Source organism: Diabrotica undecimpunctata, chromosome 3 (genome assembly GCF_040954645.1).
Source record: "Diabrotica undecimpunctata isolate CICGRU chromosome 3, icDiaUnde3, whole genome shotgun sequence".
Lineage (NCBI taxonomy): Eukaryota > Metazoa > Arthropoda > Insecta > Coleoptera > Chrysomelidae > Diabrotica > Diabrotica undecimpunctata.
In genome coordinates, this window is record NC_092805.1 from 174545133 (window position 1) to 174568016 (window position 22884).

The 22884-nt window shown below is 32.7% G+C and overlaps 3 protein-coding genes across 3 annotated transcripts; all 3 read right to left on the bottom strand.

Annotated features, from left to right (window-relative positions):
- Positions 1-420: 420 nt before the first annotated feature.
- LOC140436316 (uncharacterized) lies at positions 421-1496 on the bottom strand. The gene is made up of 2 exons (XM_072525026.1): positions 1369-1496; positions 421-888 (listed from the first exon to the last, which is right to left on the bottom strand). Exons 1-2 carry the CDS (start codon positions 1442-1444, stop codon positions 473-475), a joined length of 492 nt encoding a protein of 163 aa, XP_072381127.1. The 5' UTR covers positions 1445-1496; the 3' UTR covers positions 421-472.
- A 6570-nt stretch (positions 1497-8066) lies between these two features.
- On the bottom strand, positions 8067-9167 carry LOC140436317 (uncharacterized). The gene is made up of 2 exons (XM_072525027.1): positions 9064-9167; positions 8067-8550 (listed from the first exon to the last, which is right to left on the bottom strand). The coding sequence occupies exons 1-2, from the start codon at positions 9140-9142 to the stop codon at positions 8156-8158; spliced, it is 474 nt and encodes a 157-aa protein (XP_072381128.1). The 5' UTR covers positions 9143-9167; the 3' UTR covers positions 8067-8155.
- Positions 9168-16169: 7002 nt separating this feature from the next.
- LOC140436318 (uncharacterized) lies at positions 16170-17419 on the bottom strand. Its single transcript, XM_072525028.1, has 2 exons — positions 17323-17419; positions 16170-16644 (listed from the first exon to the last, which is right to left on the bottom strand). Exons 1-2 carry the CDS (start codon positions 17396-17398, stop codon positions 16208-16210), a joined length of 513 nt encoding a protein of 170 aa, XP_072381129.1. The 5' UTR covers positions 17399-17419; the 3' UTR covers positions 16170-16207.
- Positions 17420-22884: the final 5465 nt, after the last annotated feature.

The following is a 22884-nucleotide window of genomic DNA, read 5'->3' on the forward strand; positions in this document are numbered from 1 at the left end:
ATCTTTTCTTCAAGAGTTACTTTAAAACTTTCCCAGTCTGTGAGCTTATTAGTTAAGGTTGGGTTGTTCTCTTTTCTAATAATCATATCACTCATGGTTAGAATTATGGGTGAATGATCGGAGTTCATATCCCATCCTTCACAAATGTCCAAGTAATTGGATGAGATATTTTTAATTATGAAGAAATCTATTAAATCTGGTATTTTATTCCTACAAATTTTTTTTTATTTTATTTTATATCTACAAAAATATGAAATTAGTTTTTTAAAAATCGTAATTTGTGCATATTTTGGATTTTTCTAGAAGCTTTTCAAAAATGCGTTTCTATCGTACAGTGATTAAAATGTTATTTAAAAAGAAACTTTAGAGATAATATAGAAAAAGTGTTGTATGTGGTTGATATTTATTGAAAAGGTCGCATAAAGGAAAAGTCCATTTATTGTTACAGGTGTATGTATCATATTTAAAAACTCTAATAATTTGACGTGGTTCCTTCGTCTGAATCAGGTTGTCTACACTGGCAGTTTCCAAGACCGATCAATATTCTCTTGATTTGGTTCAATTTACAACTGTTTCCAATTAAAGTCTGTTCTAATTCTTGATCTTCCTCAAGTATATTGTCGATTTGTACTTGAATTTGATTGATATCTGCGGTATTGGAATTAACAACTGTGACAGTAACGTTGACTTGTTGTTGAAGAATCTTGGTAGTGGCAACGATTTCCTTCACTTTGGCTGAGTTTTCTAGTGTTTCTTCTTGGACTTCATTGGTTTCTTTCACTATTTTGGCTAGTCTGGTTTGAACGGTGAGGACCTTTTCTGAGTTGCCCGTTAGCTTGCACAGGATCTGATCGATTATTTCCCTACATTCACATTTTGGAAGTCTTCCTAAAATTTAAATAAAACTAATTATTTTCTTTCTTTCTTATTTTAAGTTTTTCATTATTGTTTAACAAAAACATTTAGACCATTTTGAGAGAAAAATGTAAATGGATATTTTTTAAGATTAATGTCTAAAAATGACTACAAAGTCTAAAAATAAAATACTGCACAGAGAAAAATCTCTACAGATATAAAACATCACAATAAAAGATGAATAAATTGCAAACAAATTAAAAAACTATTGATTTCAGTACAAATTAAAAATAAAACTTTCAAACTCTTAATATTTCAAAGAATCATGAAACAAACAAAAGAAGAGTTGGATCCAACAAAAAACGCTTTTCAAAAATTCTAGTTGCGGTACATTGGCATAATAAAAATATTTACTCAACAAGTAACACAGACGCAAATAAATTAATATTTGAGAACGTTTATGAGGATGTTATGAAGGCGTCAAACTATTTTCTCATTTTTTTTTTCACTTACCTTCTAAACTTAAAGTTTCTTCTGCCGTTGCCAAGGCAACCAAGAAATAAATGAACAAAAAGTAGATGTATTTCATTTTAGATGTTATTCTTGGTAAGGACTAAATCGATATGATAGAAGAATATCCAGGCGTTCTTATTTATATCGTGCTCTTTTGTTATTCTATTTATGAATATGGTTTAATCCTTTTTTAATCCGTATTATGTATTTTAAGTTTTCTTATTTTTGTTATTTAAATTTGTTTGCGTTTGATTTTGTTTTACAAAAATAACTGAGGTGAGTTTGCAAAGGATTTAAACGAGTTGTTTTTCCGGTATTTGGAAGAGTTGAACTTTTTTGTAGGTGTTAATGTTTCTATACGTATTGGCACTTCATTTTATATGATATTGAAAATAGAGGGTAGAATAGAGGGTGGTCATACAACTAATAAGACAATAGAAAGGCAAACTTTTAAATATCAAAAAAATACCTTGGGAAAAATTAACAAATTAACATACTTTTAATTTTAAAAATATTGTACGAACTTCGAATAAAGCTTTACTACAACATTAAGAGATAGATGGATAAGTTAACAGAAAAGTTCACACCGGAATAGGTACAGAGACTTTTTTCTTGTGATTGTGCTAGATGCGGAACCTGGAAAAGAAATCGATGAACAAGAAGCTTTTAGACGAATATGTTCTAAATACATTGGACAAGAACTTGGATATACTAATCAAAAATTGACTTGAAAAAAAAAGTAACAGAAAAAGGGAGTATATATTATTGCCAATATGGCTTTAGGAAAGGGAAATCTGTAGTAGACGCAGTGGGAATAGTAATGGGAATAGCAGCCCTATGTAGAAGCGGGTGGTTGGTGGCCTTCTTTCTAGATACCAAGAATGCGTTTAATTGTGAAAGCTTGTTTTTATTTGCCGTATTGCCAGATTCCAGTAAGAACCTAAGAAGGTATCCATTGAATTCTGGCAGGCAGAGAGCTACAGAGCCTGATTTGACGCCGTTCTATAGCGCTAGATACTCTAGGGTTATTCGCTTTTGCAAAGTCTTCATTAGCTTGGCGCACTTTGCGCTACACCACACGGGGAAAGCCTAGGTCACCACCGACAGAAAAACTCCATTTTACACCCTTCTTTTGGTGCTACCTGAGCCTCCAATGCTCTACATCAGCCGCACCAATGCCTCCAGACTTTGGTTCGCCTTCTCCACCGTCTTTTGGATGTGTACTCCGAATCTCAGTTCTTTTAACAGCCAGACTCCCAGATACTTAACCGATTTAACCAATGCAACCTACACCCCTTTCACTATAAAGCAAAGAAAGGATTATTTGTCCAGGCTCCCTCTGAGAACTACCATTTTAGTTTTCTGAGGTGCTAGCAATAGATCGTTCTGTCGATCTACCTACTAATAAAACGCAGTTCTGTGTTAGGTGCAGTAGCCATGTTCGTTTTCTGACTCGTCTTCGCAACGAGTACGACATCATCAACCTAAGCTACAAGAGCGCTTCCCTTTGGCATCTGCAGCCTTAATACCCCATCGTACAGGACAGTCCAAACGGTATGATCTAATACCGGAACCTGCGGAATACCCTGCGACAACCTGATGCTGATGTATTTTTGCTTTATGGACCTGTAAGTAAGGTATCTGTCAACCACGTTGACAGGTACTCACTAACGCCCAATTCTCTCAGCCTAAACATGATTTTTTTCCATGATGCCGTGTTAAAGGCATTCTTGATGCCAATCAGGATGAGAGCTACCCATCTTTGTGTATCTTGCATGACCAGAGAGGTCACTTTTGGGACTGCCTCTATGGTGGACCTTTTGGCCTTAAAACTATATTAACGGTCGCTCAGCGTATATATTTCTTCAAACTCTCGCACTAGGCGGCCTTTCAAAAGCTGTTCGTACAATTTAGCTACCGAACTAAAAAGGCAAATTGGTCGAAAGCGCACCTCTTCCTCTTCCCCTCTACCATTTGGGATAAGGACAGCCTTAGCGTCTTTCAACCGTGTTGGAAACTGCTGTTGTTCAAGCAGTTTGTTTACCAATCTCAGGAAAACCTATGGGGATCTTAGTGCGGTGAGTCTAATATCTTGGGCATGACTCCGTCGATACTAAGTACCTTTTGGATCTTTATCCGTCCAACATACTTGATGAGTTCTAACTCAATAAGGGGTTCCGCCTCTTCGAAACCGGTAACCCTTTTACGCCTATTCTCCAACTAAGGAAAAAAGCTCCTGTATTAAACGGGGTTTTTAAGGATTTTCTCCTCCTTAAGCAGGGGGTAGGGTGTCTTTTCCCCTTCAATTCGTTACACACAATCTTGAAGCCCTGCCTGCAGATATTCCTTTCGAGATCCTGAAGTAGGTTACCCCACCTATCTCTGTTAGATCTTCTTATTTCATTCCTGTACTTATTCTGCATTCGCTTCAATTTATTCATTCCCTCTTCCAAATCTCCTGTTTGTACTCTTCTTAACCTCTTACTCTCATACAATTTGTCCTTAGATGTTCTAGCCGCTCGTTTCACCAGTATTTTTGTTTCCTTTCATATCTCCCAATTGACCTTACACAATCCAACTCCTGTGCTGTACTCAGACCCTCAATCAACTCAATCACATCCTCGCATCCCAGACCAATCAAGTCAAAAGCATCTACAAAAACATCTCTTTAGATTGATATCCCCATTTTTTCGTTTCTGCCTTTCGCTCGCTATCTCAAAACTCACATACTTTTAAAAGCTGGAACACAGTAATAAATCTTTCACAATTCTATTCACAATTCAACAATTCAAAATCTAGTAAAGGAATGCTTCGCAAATAGAAAAATAAACATAGCAAAGAGCAATCTAATGAGACATCGGCGGGTGTACCACAGGGTTCGGTTCTCAGACCGCTGTTGTGGAACATCCTATATAACGATATACTAAAAGAAGATCTAGGAGAAGAGATACAGACTGTAGCATACACAGATGACTTAAAAGTATTTAAAGAACACAATTAATCATGAACTCAATAAATATTGCACGAAAAAGAGATAAAATTTGGTTGAAAAACAGAGATTTAATATTAGCTTCACAAAAAACAGATGCAATCATATGTAAAGGACCGAGAGACAGAGATCACTATCCCCTTCACGCTCAAAGAAGAATACTTTTAGTGAAACATGTGTCGTATTTGTGAGTCATACTTGATTGTAAGTGAATATTTGACAAATATATCGCCAGTAAAGCTGATCAAATAAGTACAGCACTAGCAAAAATTATGACTAATTAGGAGGATCATGATGCAGAAAAAATATATATAAATAGACGTATAAATAAAATAAAAAAAGATGTATAAATTAGTATCAGACAAAACATAAAAGAAAGCTTTATTAAAGGCCGTCGGCGCATACCGGATAGCCTAAACGGTAGCTTTACAGGTCATAGCGAGAGAACCATCAATACACTTGCAGGTAAAAAATCAAGAATAGCCGAAAAAAAAATAAAGATGGGAAACAAAATAAGAATATGGTAAGATGAATGGGAAAATAATGGACGGCTACGTGGACGGGGATGCTAATCTATGATTGGAGAAGTGGATCAACTGCAATTACAAGAGCACATCCTTTAAACAATTCTTAACGAGCCGTGGATAGTTCAAAGCCAGATCTCGAAAAAATATCTCGAAAGCTACAGATGGTAACTGCGCGGAGTGGGGAGATGCCACAGCCAAGCATTGAGTATTAATATGTAATAGATTTAATAAAGATAGACCGAATTGTACACAAAATTAGGTATATTCAGATTTCAAGACATAATGACAGTTATGGGAAGGGAAAAACAATTTTGAGAATGTTTTGAATTCAATATCAAAAATTATAAAAAAGATTCATAAAAATAGTTAATAAAAAAACAAAAGGGACATGGTAGACTGCACGCACGATTAAACGGTCTAAAAAGACATGACTTTATTGGTAGGAAAGGTACTATGGTTGTATTCGGAGGCAAGACTTCCCACAAGGGGAAATGCATTCGGATGTACTCTATCTACCCTGAATCCAATACACGCCAAGTACGATACACCTTACATACGGTCTTCAGTCAAAATAAAAATTTGATACATGTTTATATACAAAAACAACACCCATTTCTCGATATAATTATGTGAATCCACAGTTAAATGTTAATTGTTGACCTGGGTTTTAACAAAACAATGAGGAGTTGAAATCCTACGGTTGCATCAGTTGTAATAGACGAGGAATCCCACGTTCTTTCTAGTGTCCTATCTGCACCGATTTAGTACAGCATTTCTTAAAGCCTCCTAAGTCCATACACGTCTTAATAACATACGGTGTTAGCCTAAAAGATGGTAAAGTTTGAGTAATTAAATTGTAACGAAAATGTATTTTCGTGATAATTTATCAATTCCCAACTGTCACGAGATTTATTTTCTGAATTGGAAAAGAAATGCTAAAAAGCCAGGTATTTTTTAATGATATTGTTGATATGTAGCGTTTGTTTAAATTTATTATATTCACTATATAGTATGTCCGTAAAGTATGGAATAAATTCGATATTTCCTAAATGAAAAGACATTTTAAAAAAATCTAAAACAAGTCAATTTTTAAGTTTAATGTTCTACATTTTACAATAAAATTTCATTATACAAGGTAATACACATTAAGGTGATGACTTCATCAGCTGTTTTTTAAATGTAATACCCTGTATTTTAGGACATTTTCACATCACTTCAAAAAAGACTGGGGGTCTAGCGGATATAATTTGAAAAATATGCGCTGAGAAAATTAATTTTTGTTTATTTCTAATAATAATAAATTATAAATAAACTAAAATAAATAACTTGAAAGTAATTCAGTAATTAATACATGATTTTATCTTTAATGTTCGAATTGTAGCCCTTGTTGTACTTGAAAGTAACCCAAACGTTGTACAAATTCTTATAGAACCTTGTTTATGGTTTCTTGGGAAATATTGTTTATTTCTTTACGAATTCTTGTTTTTAAGTCTTCAATATTTGCAGGTGTCGTTTCATAAACAACCTTTTTCAAATAACCCCACATAAAATAATCGAAAGGATTGAGGTCTAGCGACCTCGCCAGCCATTGAATATATCCACGTCTTCCAATCCACTTGTTCGGAAAAATTTTGTTTAGGTACCTTCAAACATCTACCAGCATAATGCGGAGGCGCACCATCCTGTTGAAACCATAAACATTCATCAAAACCTCCAGGATTAATTCTACTGGGTAATAGTATGTACGAGATACCTTATTAAAATCTGAAGGTAAAAACTGCTGGCCCATTTAAATTACCTTTGAAGTATATTGACCCTATTTGAAAAAGTAGGGTCCGATGATTCTATTTTTTACAATGCCAGCCCACACGTTTACCTTTTGAGGGTATTGTGTATGATGTTCCCGCATCCAGTTTTGCCCAATATCTACAATTCTGACGGTTGACCTCGCCATTTAATGTGAATGTAGCCTTATTAAAAAAAATAATATTTTGAACCAAGAGAGGGTTTCGGTGGCAGTTATCCATCATTGTTTCGCAAAATTGTATTCTTTTATCTAGGGCATCTAAAGGTGTGCCATTTTTCAAGTTTTATTACTTTATGTACCGTTGTTTTGCAAATATCGAAACACGACTAACCTTACGAACAGAAGTGTGCGCATTTTCTTCAAAAGCAAGTAGAACATCTAATGTTGTATCATAATTTACAGAGGGACGACCTGATTTACGTGCATTTTCAACCATACCAGTTTCTCGAAATTTATTTTCAATCTTACTTACTGTTGACTGCGTTATGGATATTTCTGAATATTTATCATTAAATAATTTACACACTTTCATCTGAGTTCGCGATTTGTCTCTCTACCCAATCATCATGAGTATTCCAATTCTTTGCTTTACATTCAAATTCATTTCTACTTCAAATTAATTCTAAGCAATAATACAGAACATTCACGAATTACTACAATTCTTGTACTACTTAGTACTGTACGTTTTTGAACGTTACTAAAAATAATTATATTTCACTAGTAGGGTACTTTTTTTCAATTGATAATAAATAATTAATTTTCTAAGCTCCTATCTTTCAAATTATATCCATTAGACCCCGAGTATTATACTTTTTTGGAATTAGCTCATTTTTAGCGATCTAAAAATGTCATAAAATATAGTTGATCACGGAAATTATTTATTTCACTAGAAGCTTTTTTGAAATAAATGTTGAAATCTCCAATTATTATTGTTTCTATTAAAAATTATCAGATTAAACACCAATAACTTTTCAGGTAGTCTAGAAAAACTTTCCAATTTACAGTTTTATACACTGTTACTAGGATAGTTGTTTAATTTAAAACTGTCTTAATACTGTAATTTCTAATGCACAAAATGTACCCTTATGTGTAGAGATTTTATTATCGCTAAAAATTGCAACAACTCCATGTACTCTTACCTTCCGACAGCAGAAAGTTAACAAAAAATACCGATCAAGCGGTAATGTTGTAAACCGTTTTCCCTAAACCACTATTTAGGAAAACAAAATATATTGTATCTATTATTTTTAAAAAAATATTAAGCTTACATAAGGATATTCTTAAAACAACTTCATGGGTGAGCTCCAAACAATTATTTATATTAAAAAAACTTCGAAATTTCATGTAGATTGTTTTTATTATGTTATAGAGACGCAGTACATTAAGGTGGAACATTTTGATCAATTTCTGTTCATTGTAATAAAAAAAAATGGTCGTTAGAAAATTTAATTACAAATTTCATCATTATGAACAACTAATACATGAGCACTGGCAAAGTTGCAATCCCAATAAGATCTTCTTAATATCGGCGAGTGAGCAGCTGTTTGCGTCGATATCGCATTCAAGCTCATCTTGGTCCTTGATTATATCTTCTACTTGAACTTTAATGCTGTTGATGATCTCTGTATGGTTATTTATAATAGTCACAGTTTGGTTCTGTTGTTTTTGAATAACGGTGACGTCGTCGTCGATTTCACAAATTACAGCTGAGTTATCAGCTACGTTGTTTTGAAGTTCTTGTGATTCTTTTCCAATTGACACTAGTTTTACTTGGAGTGCGAGAATTTCTTTGGAGTTCTCTGATAATTGGCACAGGATCTTATCGATGATGTCGCCGCATTCACATTTTGGTGCAAGAGCTAAAACAAAATCATATTTGAGTCTTAATGAAGGTGTAAAATAAGCAAATTGATGACAAAAGGATCAATTTGTGTCACTTCAGTAGGCAAAATACTTTAGTAACTGACTAATTTAAAAGCAGAATCGAAATTAAGAATGTTGTATGTGAAATCAACAAAATATGAACAATAAATCCACAGAATTCGACTTTGACGCTATTCTTTTGTGTCATTTTTTTATTATTTACTATCTCAAATAAAAATTAATTACAAAGTTTTTTGAAAAATTTTAATTTTAACATTTCGATTTCAATTTCCGTATTTTAATTTAGTTTTTCAAAAATTTCATGGAAAAGACACTGATATGATATATGACTGGAACAAAAGAAGTGATAAAAATCGAAAAGAGTGTGGTGATGGACAACATAGGACAGCATTGAATACATGATTGACAAATTTGGTCAGTTCAAGGGATAAACAAATATTTATGGAGGAAAATTATATATACTTACTCCAAAGACAAACAAAACTCACCTGCTAGACTTGGTGATTCTTCGGCATTTGAATAGTAGAAGTAAGTAACCAAGACGTAAGTCAAATAAAAGTATTTCATTGCTGACGCTGTTCTTTAGTTGTTCTGAACAGGAATGATGGTTTTGCCAGGACAGGGTACTTATTTATACAGCAATATTGTTGTTAAAATATATTTATAACAATCTCAAGCTTTTGTTGATTCATATTTGAGTTTATTTGCTTTAATTTTATTTTGTATAAATACAAACACACACATTTGTTTTGTAATTTTAGAATAAACAAATATGGGATTTAAAAATCTGCTTCCCTGTTCTATATTTATACATATATTTTTAATCAATTGTTCTAAAAACGTTTCAATGTATGTATATATTTTTTATAGTGTTAAAAGAATATAATTCTTTAGTAAATTTGTAAACAAAACTTACAGGAATAATTATTTATGTAACAGATTCATAAAGCGCAATTTATTCTCACACCTAGTGAAATTAACATACTATATATTATAGTGACTAAATAAACAAGAAAACGGTCTATTTGGTAAAGTCGTCAATTATTTTTACTTACGGAAAATGTTAAAAGAGTTTGAGGTTCATGCTGCTCAGTTTTGAGCCTGTCTAGATTTAAAAGCCTTTGTGGCGTGACATAAACGTGTCAATTTAACGTTAAATTTTAATTTCATCTGAAATGTGAGGCAAACTTGGTAAATTCAGTAGAAACCGCTAAAAGTAAACGTTGGGTGTAATGCTTTCCTACAATCAGTAAATATATAACAATAAAATGGTCCATTTGGTTGCGGCATCCCTTATTATATCATAGGAAAACGTCGAAAAAAATTAAGATCAACTCCACTCATTTTTTATGCTTTCAAAGCTTGAAAGATTTTTAAAGTGTGACAATCTACGAAGTGACATTTTAACATGAAATGTAATAGTTTATGTAGAAGGTAACATAGGACGTGACATCTCAAGCAAATCGTGTTGTAGAACACAAACTTTTGGTTAAAAAACTACAATTCATCATCATCATTAGCTCGAAAACCCTTTGTAGGTCTTAGATAGATAGATAGATTTAATGAAGTGGCATTTGGCGTATTCCACTGCGACCTTTTTAGATCCATTGTGGTCCTCTAATCCTAGATTACATTCTCTAGCCTGACCCTTTGTAAAAGGTCTGATAGCTTCAAGTTTGAACTTTCCATGCAGCTCTTTGCCGGTGGAATTTTTTCGCCTAATGTAAAGAATCGCTTGTTTGCCAGGTTATCGTACTGACACAAAATATGCTCTGTTATTTTTTCCTCTAGGTAAAAGAATCTGCATAGACCATCATCTATCAATTCCATCAGCTTCAACTGCCTCTTTAGCTTACAGTGATTTGTTAACGGATCTACTATAGCTTTGACTGTTTTCCTATCTTTATTTATTAGGTCTGCTGTAAATGTTGCCATATGTTATATAATAAACTGTTTTGCCTGTCTTTGCCCTGGAGAATTTCTCTACAATTCCAGAGATTTGTGTGCTACCCACTTTCTTGTATATGTCCTTGTTACTGCCTTTGTGATCATGTAGAAGGGATTCAGTCCAATGAATGGCATTAAATACCCTTGTTTGGTCATTTCCTCTGCTTTTTCATTGTTCTTATGACTCTCGTATCCTGGTACATAGGCTACCGTAAACTTACTAAGGTCTCCTAGTTTATTTAGAACCCCCACACAATCCCATACTAGTTTAGAATTGATCTTTACAGAATTGTATGACTTAACCGCTGCTTGGCTATCTGGGAAGATTCCAACTGAACGGTGCGTTTTCTTCTGCCTTTCTATTTGATCCATGCAGCGATTGATTGCCATATTTCCTTCTGGATTCCCTATCTACCAGCCTAGTATTCCCTATCTACCAGCTCCTACACCCTCAGCTGTTTTTTTAGATATCAGTGTACCAGATATCTTCTGCTTGTATGGATACACCTTCCTTCCAGTCTTTACTGCCTGGTATATTAATTTTGAATTTATTGTCAGATCTATATCTCGTAATTGTTGAATCGATGGGTTGCAACATTACGATTTCTTCTTTTAGTTCCTCGATTAGCTTTATTAGTAGGTCTTAGCTGTTCTATGATTGTTCTATGATTATTTAGCATTCTGATTTGTCCTTGCTTTGTTTTTCAGTTGATAAGTTTTAGAATTTTCAGATCTTATTTGACTTGTCACCTATAACTAACTTTAACTCTTTCTTTGATCTTCTTCTTTAGTATTTTCTCTGGTATTTTATTCTCCTACATCCGTTCGATATGTCCTATCCAGCTTTAACTTCCAATATCTATAAATGGTATGATGTCAAGTTATTTGTTTGCTGTGTATAATTCAAGATTATATCTTCTAAGTGTTTTATTTTTTTCTTTCACTACTCTATATTTTCATGATTCAGAATTTTTGTTCAAATGTAGCTGGTAGTTTTTTATCACTATAATACAAAAACACAATTTCTACATGCACAAAAATATTAAAGAGGTACAGAACACCAAAAAACAACGCAATACACACGTACTTGTAGACATGGAAGGAAATATTTTGACTAAAATTGAAAACAAATTAAGAAGATGGAAAAAATACATTCAATAATTATTCGAAGATACAGCAAGAACACTGACTGAAATTAAAAAACCCTACGGCCCAAAAATTATAATTAAAGAAGTAATCATGATCATTAAGCGTATTAAAGATGAGAAATCACCTGGACCTGCTGAGGTTCATAGTGAAATTTTAAAACTATTTGTAGCACATCAAATCACAGTTCTTACTAAGCTATTCAACAACATATATAAGACTGGCTACTATCAATATTCATTCCACTTCATAAAAAAAATTAAATTAAAATTTTAAATCAATCAAAGAAACGACAATCGATTGTATTCTAGATATTCTAGTCACTTTTCTGTAATTTCTCTGCTAACAATTACAACGTCTGTACATGATCTTCATCTCCAGAAAGCTTGTTGTTTATCCTTAAGTGATATTCTCTTTCTATAGTTTTCCTGTTCTTTTATCACTGTTTTTAAAAATCAGTATAATCAAATATAAATAATTTTCCAATTTGTGGATACTTTGTGGTATTGCAATATTGTCATGTTGACCTGGGCTAATTGATCTGTCTGTTATCATTATCTGGCAATATTTTAACAGTTCGTTTGTTTGTTGTTTCACTATGCTTGCAGGTTGTCTATTCTTGTCTTTAATTTTCTTTGTGCTTCCTCCACTTTCACTGTGTTTGTTCTGGTTTGTTCCTTCTCATCTTTTTGCTTCTGATGGTGTCGGTTTGTCCTCTGAGTACAGTCGTTTCGAATATTTTATCCAAATGTTTATCTCTATGTCTTTAACTTCTATAATTTCTCTCATTCCATGTCTCTGTTCTCTTATTAATCTCCACATTTTCTTTTCATAGAGGTTAAGTTCCAGATCTTTCGATAAGTGTTCCCAGTGGTTGTTTTTGGGAATTCCAACTAACTTACGTGTCATATTGCAAATTTTCTAATAGTTTTTATACCTATAAATGTAATGTCTTATTATTCATGTATTTTAAAGATGCTTTTGTCTTTTTGTTGTATTTTTCTTATACTTCTTTACAGAAACATGACCTTTTGTTGTGGAACTTTTTATTCCTATTTACTTCTTTTTTCTCTTTTCTTTCGTCTTTTTCCGAGAGTTTCCGTTGCGCGGTTTATTCATTTATATTTTTAACCAGATCTCCTGTACTTTATCATTTTCCGCGATTTTGTTGCTGTTTATTCCTTCTATTTGTCGGGTTTTGTATAACTACTTCTACTGCTCCTTATGTGTAAAAAATTGTCTTATTTAGATATATAGATATTTGCCTTTATTAGAAGAAATGCAATAAATCAATAAATCGGAAAAGAAATGCAATGGCTTGCATTTCAATTCTGATTTGTCTATGAATTGATAATTTTAGTGTTCACACTTCTGCTCCATACAAAAGTACAGAACAAATATAGCACTTAATCATTTTCTGTCTTAGCTCTAAATTGCGATGGTTATTGCAAACAAAGATCTTTTTTATAAAAGTAGTTTTAATCATTGCTATTATGCTTTTTATTTCTGTTTGAATTTAGTTCGTCCGTTATAATGGTTCCCAACTATGAAATTTGTTTTTCTTAAGTTTATTTAAATGCCCATTTTCTCTACTACTTCGTGAACATGATCAAGCAGAATTAGGAGACCTTTAATATTTTCTGATCGAATCACTGTATCGTCAGCGTATCTTATTATAGTAAGTAGTTCCCCGTTGATTTTTATTCTATATTGCTGTCTCTCAAGTGCTTGTTTGAATAACTGGTCCGAGTAAACATTGAACGATGCAACAAAATGCAACCTTTAGGAGTTTGGTTTCAGTACAGATTTTTAATGACACAAATAGATTTGTCATTTATATCTATATTTTTTACCATCCGCATTAATTTTACGTACTGTACTTTATCGAATGCCTTTTCGAAGTCCACGAAGCATGCAAAGACATATTTTATTTTATCAGGGCTTTTTTGTTATAGGATATTTGGCGCAAAAAGTACTACCTCCCTAGTTGCCATAGAATTTCTAAAACCAAATTGGTATCTTCGAGATCTTCTTCACATTTACGTCTAATTCTGTTGTGGAGTATTCTTAGAAAAATCTTAAGAGTATGGCTTATTAATTGATATTCTGTGTAAGTTTTTAAATTATTGCGACAAAGATGGACGTACGCCAGTCTGTGGGAATCAATTCAAAGTTGTATATTGCATTAAAAAGTTTTGCTACTACTTTTATGTAATCCTCATCTATATCAGCTTCAGCAATTCAGTTAGTGTATCATCTGGACCACAAACTTTCCTAATTTATGCTTTTTTATAGCGTATTCTACCTTTAATTTTATCATTTTTGGGCCACCATGACAATTTTGGTAGAATTTGGTAATATTATATCTGTCACCTTCAAACAACTGTGCTATACACAGTTGCCATTCTCTTCTTATTTTGTTTTATACTTTTTTTATGCTCTTTTTTTTATCAGGGAGCCTGGTAGAGACATAGAAGTAGATCTCTGAATAGAAATTTTGATGTGTCTATTCTGTTGCTCATTAGTAACTCGGGGTTTACCAGAGTTGTATTTTGTATCAAATCTGTGTCCAGGAACCTATTCCATATACGTTAGACATCACTCTGACAAACACCCATTCTTTCCGCCACGAACCACTGTGAATGCCCTTTTTCAACGTAAGCGGTAATTCTTTCACCGTGCAAATCGAATATTAAATTAAGATTCGTTTTAAATCACGTTTTCACAAATTTTAACAGAATAAATTTCTCAAATGTTTACACCTTGGCAAAACCAGATCAATTAGATGGGTATTTGAATGAAATAAAAAAACCAAAAAAGGTGTATTTTCAATTAGTAGTATAAATAATTATTCGTTATCTAGTAATTTTATTTCTTTTCGATTTATTTTAGTTTCACTTAATCCCATAATACTTATTCTATATTTTTTCGTTGCTTAAACTATTTCTATTCCTTTACTACACTCCGCCAAAAAAGTATCGCATCATCTATGAAACTGCAAATTTTGTATTAAAAATAATTTAAAACATGGATTTTTCACTGTTGTTTTTTTTTTTGTTTTTTAAGTACGTAACAAGTATTAAAAGAAAAATGCAGAATGTACGAAAAACAAAGGTTTTATTTAATATATTTCATAAATTAGAAGTAAGCGCACAAACAGCATTAAAAAAAAAATAAAAATCAAAAGTAATGATAATTTAGTAAGACGTATTGCCTTCTCTAGCTCTTATAACATCTAGACAACGTTGTGGCATACTTCCAATTAATCTTGTTAGATAAGCTTGATCGATATTATCCCATTCTACGGTTAACAACCGTTGCAGGTCCTGAAGATTAGCTAGCGTCACATTATCAGATCTCACCCTCCTGTAAAGATAGTCCCAAACATGTTCTATTGGATTTAAGTCCAGGCTGTGCGTTGGACAATTCAAAACTTGAACGTACTATAAATTTACCTCTTGAAGTTACTCGGTAACGATTGTTGCGACGTGTGGGCGTGCATTGTGATGCATTAAAACAAAGTCATTACCAATAAATGGGGCGTAAGGAACAACATGCATCTCCAAAATTTCTCTAATGTACCTATCAGCAGTTAAGGATCCTCCATCTAGCTGTACTAATTCGGTTTGAGCCCTAAGAGATATTCCGCTCCAGAGCATAATAGATCCTCCTCCAAAGTTTGTCGCCGGTCTTAGGTTGCATTGAAAATAACGTTCGCACACAACCAAAAGCTTCTGTAAGGTCACACATAAATCCATTTGTAGATTCACTTGCATCAAGACCGTGAACAATATGTTCTATTACTTCTAATAAAGCTTTAGTTGTTGAGAGTATTTTTTTTCTAAAACCAAATTGAGAGCTAGATATAATTGATTTGGTATCCAAATAATTTATTATATGATCTTTAATTCTGCTAAAGATTTGAAAAATTTTACTTATTATTGGTACTATGGTAATAGGTCTGAAGTTGTCTGGAGCGTTTTTATTTTCTTTTTTATAAAGTGGAATTATTTTTGATATTTTCAATACATCAGGCCAGTAGTCCTCGGTAATACATTTGTTAAATATTATTGTGAGTTGTTCAATAATTATATCTAGAGATGCCTTAATAATTTTACTGTTAAAACGATAGCAGTCAACACATTTTTTTAAGCGCTTTTATGAAATGTTTTAAGCCGTAAATGGTTAAGAAATTTCGTATTTCACAAAAATCCCCTGTGTTTACTTCCATATTTACGTCCCCAACTATCATTATATTTTCATAATTTTTGTAGGCGAAATCAATTAAAGCATATAAGCTTTGAAAACAGTAACATCCCCATTACAAGATCGATAAAGTGCAATTTTTAGAAAACGATTATTTTTAATTTCAATACCACAGAATTTAGCGTTCAACGAATCACAAAATTTGTTTAAATCAACTGGCTCAAGTTGAACATGTTTAGAACCATAGATAGCTACACCTCAAATCAAATAAAATTACATATATGTAAGTAAGTAAACAAAATTTATTCACAGAAAGATATTTTAACAATTTTTTTAATGATGGAAATAGTAAGGAGTGGTTGATTGTTCTGCTGGTGTTGTTCTAGGAGTACAAGCACACGTTTGTAAATCAACAAGAGTACTATTGATTTCTTGGATTTCAACATCGTTGTCTGTAATAAGACAATCAACTTCTTCTAGTTCGCTGTTGATTTCTTTAGTTCTAATATCGATGTCGTTGATTATCAAACTCTCGGTGCTTACTTGATCGTGGTTATTGTTGACGAGATCTTCCAATACGGTAACGTTGCCGTTGATCGAGTTGATTTTGTCGTCATTGATGCAGAGATCGCTTTCAATTTCGTCGATTTCTAGCTTGATTCTTCTGATTGTTGCTCTGATGCTTGTCACCTGGGCGCAGCTCTGGTTCAATGCCGCCTGGATTGCGTTTATGCTGTCTAGGCATTCACATTTTGAGGTAGTTGTAAGAACTAAAATAACAAAAAGAACAATTTTTAAATATACGTAAATTCTTATATAAATAACACTCAGATACAAGCTTAAATATTATATATAACATTCACAAGTTACAGAATGGAAGATAATACGAAAAAATCAAATTTGATTAGTAGTAATGTTGTTTTACTCTGAAATTCATAGAAAATTCTCAAAGAAAGTCAAAATTATTAGGTTTATATTAAAATACCAAATTTATAATTAATAAAAATGTTCCCAATGTTAAAATTTGGTTATGAAGCTATTTTTTTGCAGAATTTTTTATGTTATTTACTATTTTTAATGAGAATTGATTAATTTTAGTTGAAATACGTTTCGATATTTCGATTTCTAAATGACACATTAAACGTATGTTCAACTAAAAATGTGGTAAGAAGAAAATAAATAAGTAGAAAACAGTCAATTCGACAAACACGATATCAGTGTTAGCGTACAGACAAATAATCATTTTAAAAAACAGTCCAGTAAAGAAAAAAAACAGATACCTTGAAAAATCATTGGAGACTAAAAAAGATGGCCCTGGTTTAGAATAAGTGTTCAATGTTTATAAAGCTTTTTATTTGAAAAAAGATAGAAATAAGGAGAACTCAAGAAAAACCGAAAATCTGTTGAAAGAATAATGGCAATAATATTATTCAAAAATTTATTCTTACCTCCTAATTGGACCTGATCAGCATCAACATAGAAGTAGAGGTAAGCGAAAATGAAGTATATGTAGATGTATTTCATTTTTGATGGTATTCGCTTGGAGATGATAGCCAGAGTGACATTCCAATTGTTGTTATAACATATTTATACTAAAGACGTGTTTTTTAAGATAAAGTCACTGTTTTCGAAAAGTATATATAAAATTAAATTGTTTATTTTTTCAAGGATTTACTTTATATACGTAAGGTTTTATTTAGGAAGCTTTCGTTTTTTTAATTTAAAAATAGAATGGTGTTTACAAACAATTTTTTATTTCCGTATTACAAAAATGCTTTACTTATTTTTGTGTCATTCTAAGTTGATAATTTTTATTAATTTACGCAATATACCCGCATCCAAGGCCTATCATAGCAAAAAATCAAAATTTTCGAGTTGCGAGTTGTAGATCAGCCTGGAAAAAAAATTGTACTATTGACGCAGAACAACAAAATGTTTACAATCGAAAGAATAAGAGATAGCGCCATCATTGAAAAATTGATTGCTGTAATATAATTTTTTGCAGGACAGAATTTGGCACTCAGTGGGATTAGTATGAAGTTTTATCATAGAGGTAATTTTTTTTATTGAAGAGATTGAACAGTTGGTAGAGAAACATGATAACTTCAACCTTCATAAAAAAATTAGGGAAATAACAGGCACTAATATTAAGAAAAAATCAAAGATACTGCTGAAATGCTTAAAAGATGGCAGAAATATATTCAAGAGCTATTTCAGGACGAACGGACTGAGATAGTACTAGAGCAGGAAAAGTTCGACAACGTCCCAGACATATCAGAAGATGCGATAAATAAAGAACAACAGGTCAACAGGTCCTGACGAAATACCTATAGACATAATATGGTTAATCAAAAAACAGCAAATTGGAATATTGGTCCACTTATTACAGTACAGGAATCATTTCCAGAGATTGGCTGATGTCAACATTCATAACACTACCAAAAAAAACCAAATGCAAAAGAATGCCAAGACCACCGGATAATAAGTTTAATGAGTAATACGCTCAAAATATTTTAAAAAATTATACACCGGAGAATACACAACAAACTTGAGCAGGTCATAAGTGACACACAATTTGGATTTAGAAATGCACTGGGAACGAGGGAAGCCCTGTTCACTGTGAATGTACTTGTGCAAAGGTGCATGGATGTTAATCAGCCGGTATATATGTGTTTGTTGGATAACAATAAAGCCTTCGATAAGGTCAGACATAACCGTCTTATCGAATTACTTGAAAAGAAAAACTTAGATATGAGAGACATCAGGATCATTAGCGCTATCTATTATAATCAGATCGCTGTGGTAAAAGAGAACAACGTCTTTTCAAATGAAATACAGATTGAGAGGGGCATCAGGCAAGGCTGTGTCCAATAAAAGTAAATGGCCGACCAATCAATAATATACGGTTTGCCGACGACAATATTTTATTAGCGGAATGTCTTGAGGATTTACAACAAATGGTTGACAGAGTGGTAAAAGTCAGTGAAGAAAACGGACTGTCTTTAAACACAAAAAAGACACAATTTATGTTAATTACAAAAGCCCAACAGCGCCAAGAAAACAGCAATACATAGAGAGCAAATTAAAAAAGTTGAAAAATATAAATATCTGAGTACAATAATTAACGAAAATAATGAGTACACAGAAGAGATTAAGGCAAGAATAGGACAGGCAAGAAATTCTTTCAACAAACTGAAAAAAGTACTCTACAGCAGGGACATTTCAATTTCATTAAAGCTAAGGGTTTTTACCGAAAGTACAAGCTGATATAAGTGGACAATGTTACATTTTAAGTGAATTTAATGAATAAGCAATGATTTACTTATTCTTCTGAGCGTAGCGTAAGGCTTATTTGTCTGATCCATCCTGATTTTGGGTATTTTCTGTCTGGCGCAATAACCAAAAAAATGATATACAAGGTGGTCCAGAATTATGTACATTAATTTCTAGAGCTCATAGTACGTCCAAAAATAAGGGTACTTCTTTATGTACACTTTTTTATAAAACTGAATATTAAGGGAGATACAACCCTTTAAAGGGGTGAATTGAAATTCTTATTTTTTCAAATATCTTCCAAACGGTTTTGAATACGGAGTTCATATTTTGGGAGTGATTATAAGACATTAGGATAATTAATTTCATGTCACCACCTACCACATCCTATATTAATACAGGATAGTTCTGGAGGGTAAGTAGGGGTTATTGCGTCACATGTTTTTTAATTTTTACATATTTTAAAAAAATATTTTAAAAATTGTTTCCTTCGACTTTTCTACGCAAAAAAGGTGCTATTGTAATATTTTGATAGACATCACCGTTTTCGATTTATTTAAACTCGAAGGTATACATGTATTTTATTGTAATCGTTACATTTCTTAATATTCATCAAGTATGCTTTGGAATTGACACTTGTGTTAGCAATAATATTACAAATTAATGGAAAACTTAATTAATACTTAACATTTAATTAATGGCGAAAATAATATTTCACAACAACTTTTCAAAATGTCCTCCATTTTGTTGAATACATAATCTAATTCTTTTATTTAGCGAACGCATTAATCCATTTAATGTTACTGGATCGTTTTGTAAATCGGTAAATACTTGTTCAATTTTGTCTCTTAACTCATTTACTGTATTAATTGGAGTGTTATACACTTTTGATTTCAAATAACTCCATACTGTAAAGTCCATTGGATTAAGATCACAACTACGAGCAGGCCAATGAATCGGTGCATCCGCACCCCGGCCTATTCACCTATCAGGGAAATGTTCATGTAACCACTTTCTATAAATTCTTGTGTAATGTGGTGTAGCACCATCCTGCATAAAAAGCATGGTTCTTTGTATTTGTAATGGAATATTTTCCAAACTATCATGTAAAATATTGTCTAGAAAATTGTAATACATGTTATCATTTAAATTTCCGGGAAAGATGTGGTATCCTATGAAACTATTTCCTAAAGTAGCTGCCCAAACGTTTATCTTAAACGTGTGTTGGAAGTGAGTTTCCATTGTAGCCCTTGGATTTTCTTCAGCCCAGAAGTGCATATTTCTAGAATTGAACATACCTTGTCTTGTAAATGTGGCCTCGTCTGTAAACAGAATGTTGCTTAAAAAATTTGGTGCAGTTTGAAATTTATTTTGCAATACTTCACAGAAATCAACTCTAAGTGGCATATCGTCAGGTAACAATTCCTGCACTTGTCGATAGTAAGGATGTAATTGCTCTTCATGCAGAACTCTTAAAACACTTTGATGGGAAATATTCGTTCTTAATCCTAACCTGCGTGTACTTATTGTGGGGTCATTTATTACAGCATCCAATATTTGCTGTTCAACGCGAACATTTCTTGCTTCTCTACGACGACCAGCATCTGTATTCCTTCTTTGAAGACAACCGGTTTCTCTCAGTCGTCGTTCAGTACTTACAAAAATCCTGGCATTGGGAATAATTTCTGTTCGGATACCTTTCTCTGTAGCGTCTTACAGCGGCAGCAGCATTTCCCGAACATTCCCCTAATACTAAAAGTATGTCTGTCATCTCAGAATTTAAATAGTGTGCCATATTGCGGGCAAACAAATTTAAAAATATAGCAAAAGAGACGTGTTAAACAAATTTCACTGTCGAGTACAATAAAAGTGTAGATAAAATAATTTAATTGTTATTAAACGTCACTGACAATTCATAGACTACTTGATATTAAAGTGTTGTTGCTAACACAAGTGTCAATTCCAAAGCATACTTGATGAATATTAAGAAATGTAACGATTACAATAAAATACATGTATACCTTCGAGTTTAAATAAATAGAAAACGGTGATATCTATCGAAATATTACAAGAGCACCGTTTTTGCGTAGAAAAGTCTAAGGAAATAATTTTTAAAATATTTTTTTAAAATATGTAAAAATTAAAAAACATGTGACGCAATATCCCACACTTACCCTCCAAAACTACCCTGTATTAATAAAGGATGTGGTAGGTGGTGACATGAAATTAATTATCCTAATGTCTTATAATCACTCCCAAAATATGAACTCCGTATTCAAAACCGTTTGGAAGATATTTGAAAAAATAAGAATTTCAATTCACCCCTTTAAAGGGTTGTATCTCCCTTATTATTCAGTTTTATAAAAAAGTGTACATAAAGAAGTACCCTTATTTTTGGACGTACTATGAGCTCTAGAAATTAATGTACATAATTCTGGACCACCTTGTAGATTTTAATGAAATGTTGTAGGCGTATCAGTGGCGAATCAAGAAAGAGCTGTGTAGTTTTTGCTGTATACCAACCATTGTATGGGAATTTATTGCATAAAAGTGCATTATTTAACTATTTTGCACTAACTTTAGTATGGGTCGATAAAATAAGACGAAATTTTTGGTCGATATCTCTATTTTTCTGTGGCGACGTTTGCATTAAGGAATGATTGGGTAGCTTTTGGGAATTAGTCAATATAAAATTCAACAAAAATTATTAGCAATAAAATATACCTCCAATATGGTCCCTGTAGCCCTTTTTATTGCCGAAATATTGCCATGGATCATCTAACTTTACCTTAAAGTTAGTACAGTCAAATATCTCGGTTTTTCGGGGTGTGTTTTGAGCTAGGAGATGATGAGGTAGTATTTAGGGATTGCTTAATATACCGATCAACAGCAATTTCTTAGCAATATAATATGCCACCAAGATGGTCCCTGTACACATTCTCCTTGCCAAGATATAGCTATGGCTATGCTAGATTTAACGTAAAGTTAGCATAATCATTGTTTCTAGGTAACGGTTGCAACAACACATTGCTTCTTGACGTAAAATTTTGTCAATCAATTAGCAATTAATTCCTTCCTTTGCGGTGGAGATTCGAAACTCAACAATACTAGAACGTCTCAGCAAGACTACTGAGATCATAAAAACCATCAAGCAGAGAAAACTGAAGTATTTCGGACATGTAATGAGAGGTCCCAAATATAGGTTGCTACAAAATATCATGCAAGGAAAAATAGCAGGCAAACGCAGTCCAGGGCGAAGAAGGACCTCATGGTTAAAGCCAGCGACTTGCGAGATTGGTATGGTGTTGATACAAGAATGCTATTTAGGGTGGCAGTGAATAAAATTAAGATAGCTATGATGGTAACCAACGTTCTGAAAGGACATGGTACATGAAGAAGAAGAAGGTTCACCTTTTGGCCAACCAATTATAGCCAACTATAATCTCATTCCCTGTTTTCCAAATTTTACTCTGCCATTAAGAATTTTTTTAGCCTTAACTACCTGTTTTTGTGGCTTCAGGTGAAAGAGGTTTCAGTAAATTAAATATTATTAAAAATTACTTAAGAAATAATATGACACAAGAAAATCTTACAAATTTGGCCATCATCTCTATCGAATTCAAAATCGCTCAAAAATTTGATATCATCGAAATTATTGACAAATTTGCTTCCCAGCAGGCCAGACAAGTTAGTTTATACATGTTTATTAGGACTATTAGGTAGTCCTTGTAGAAGGA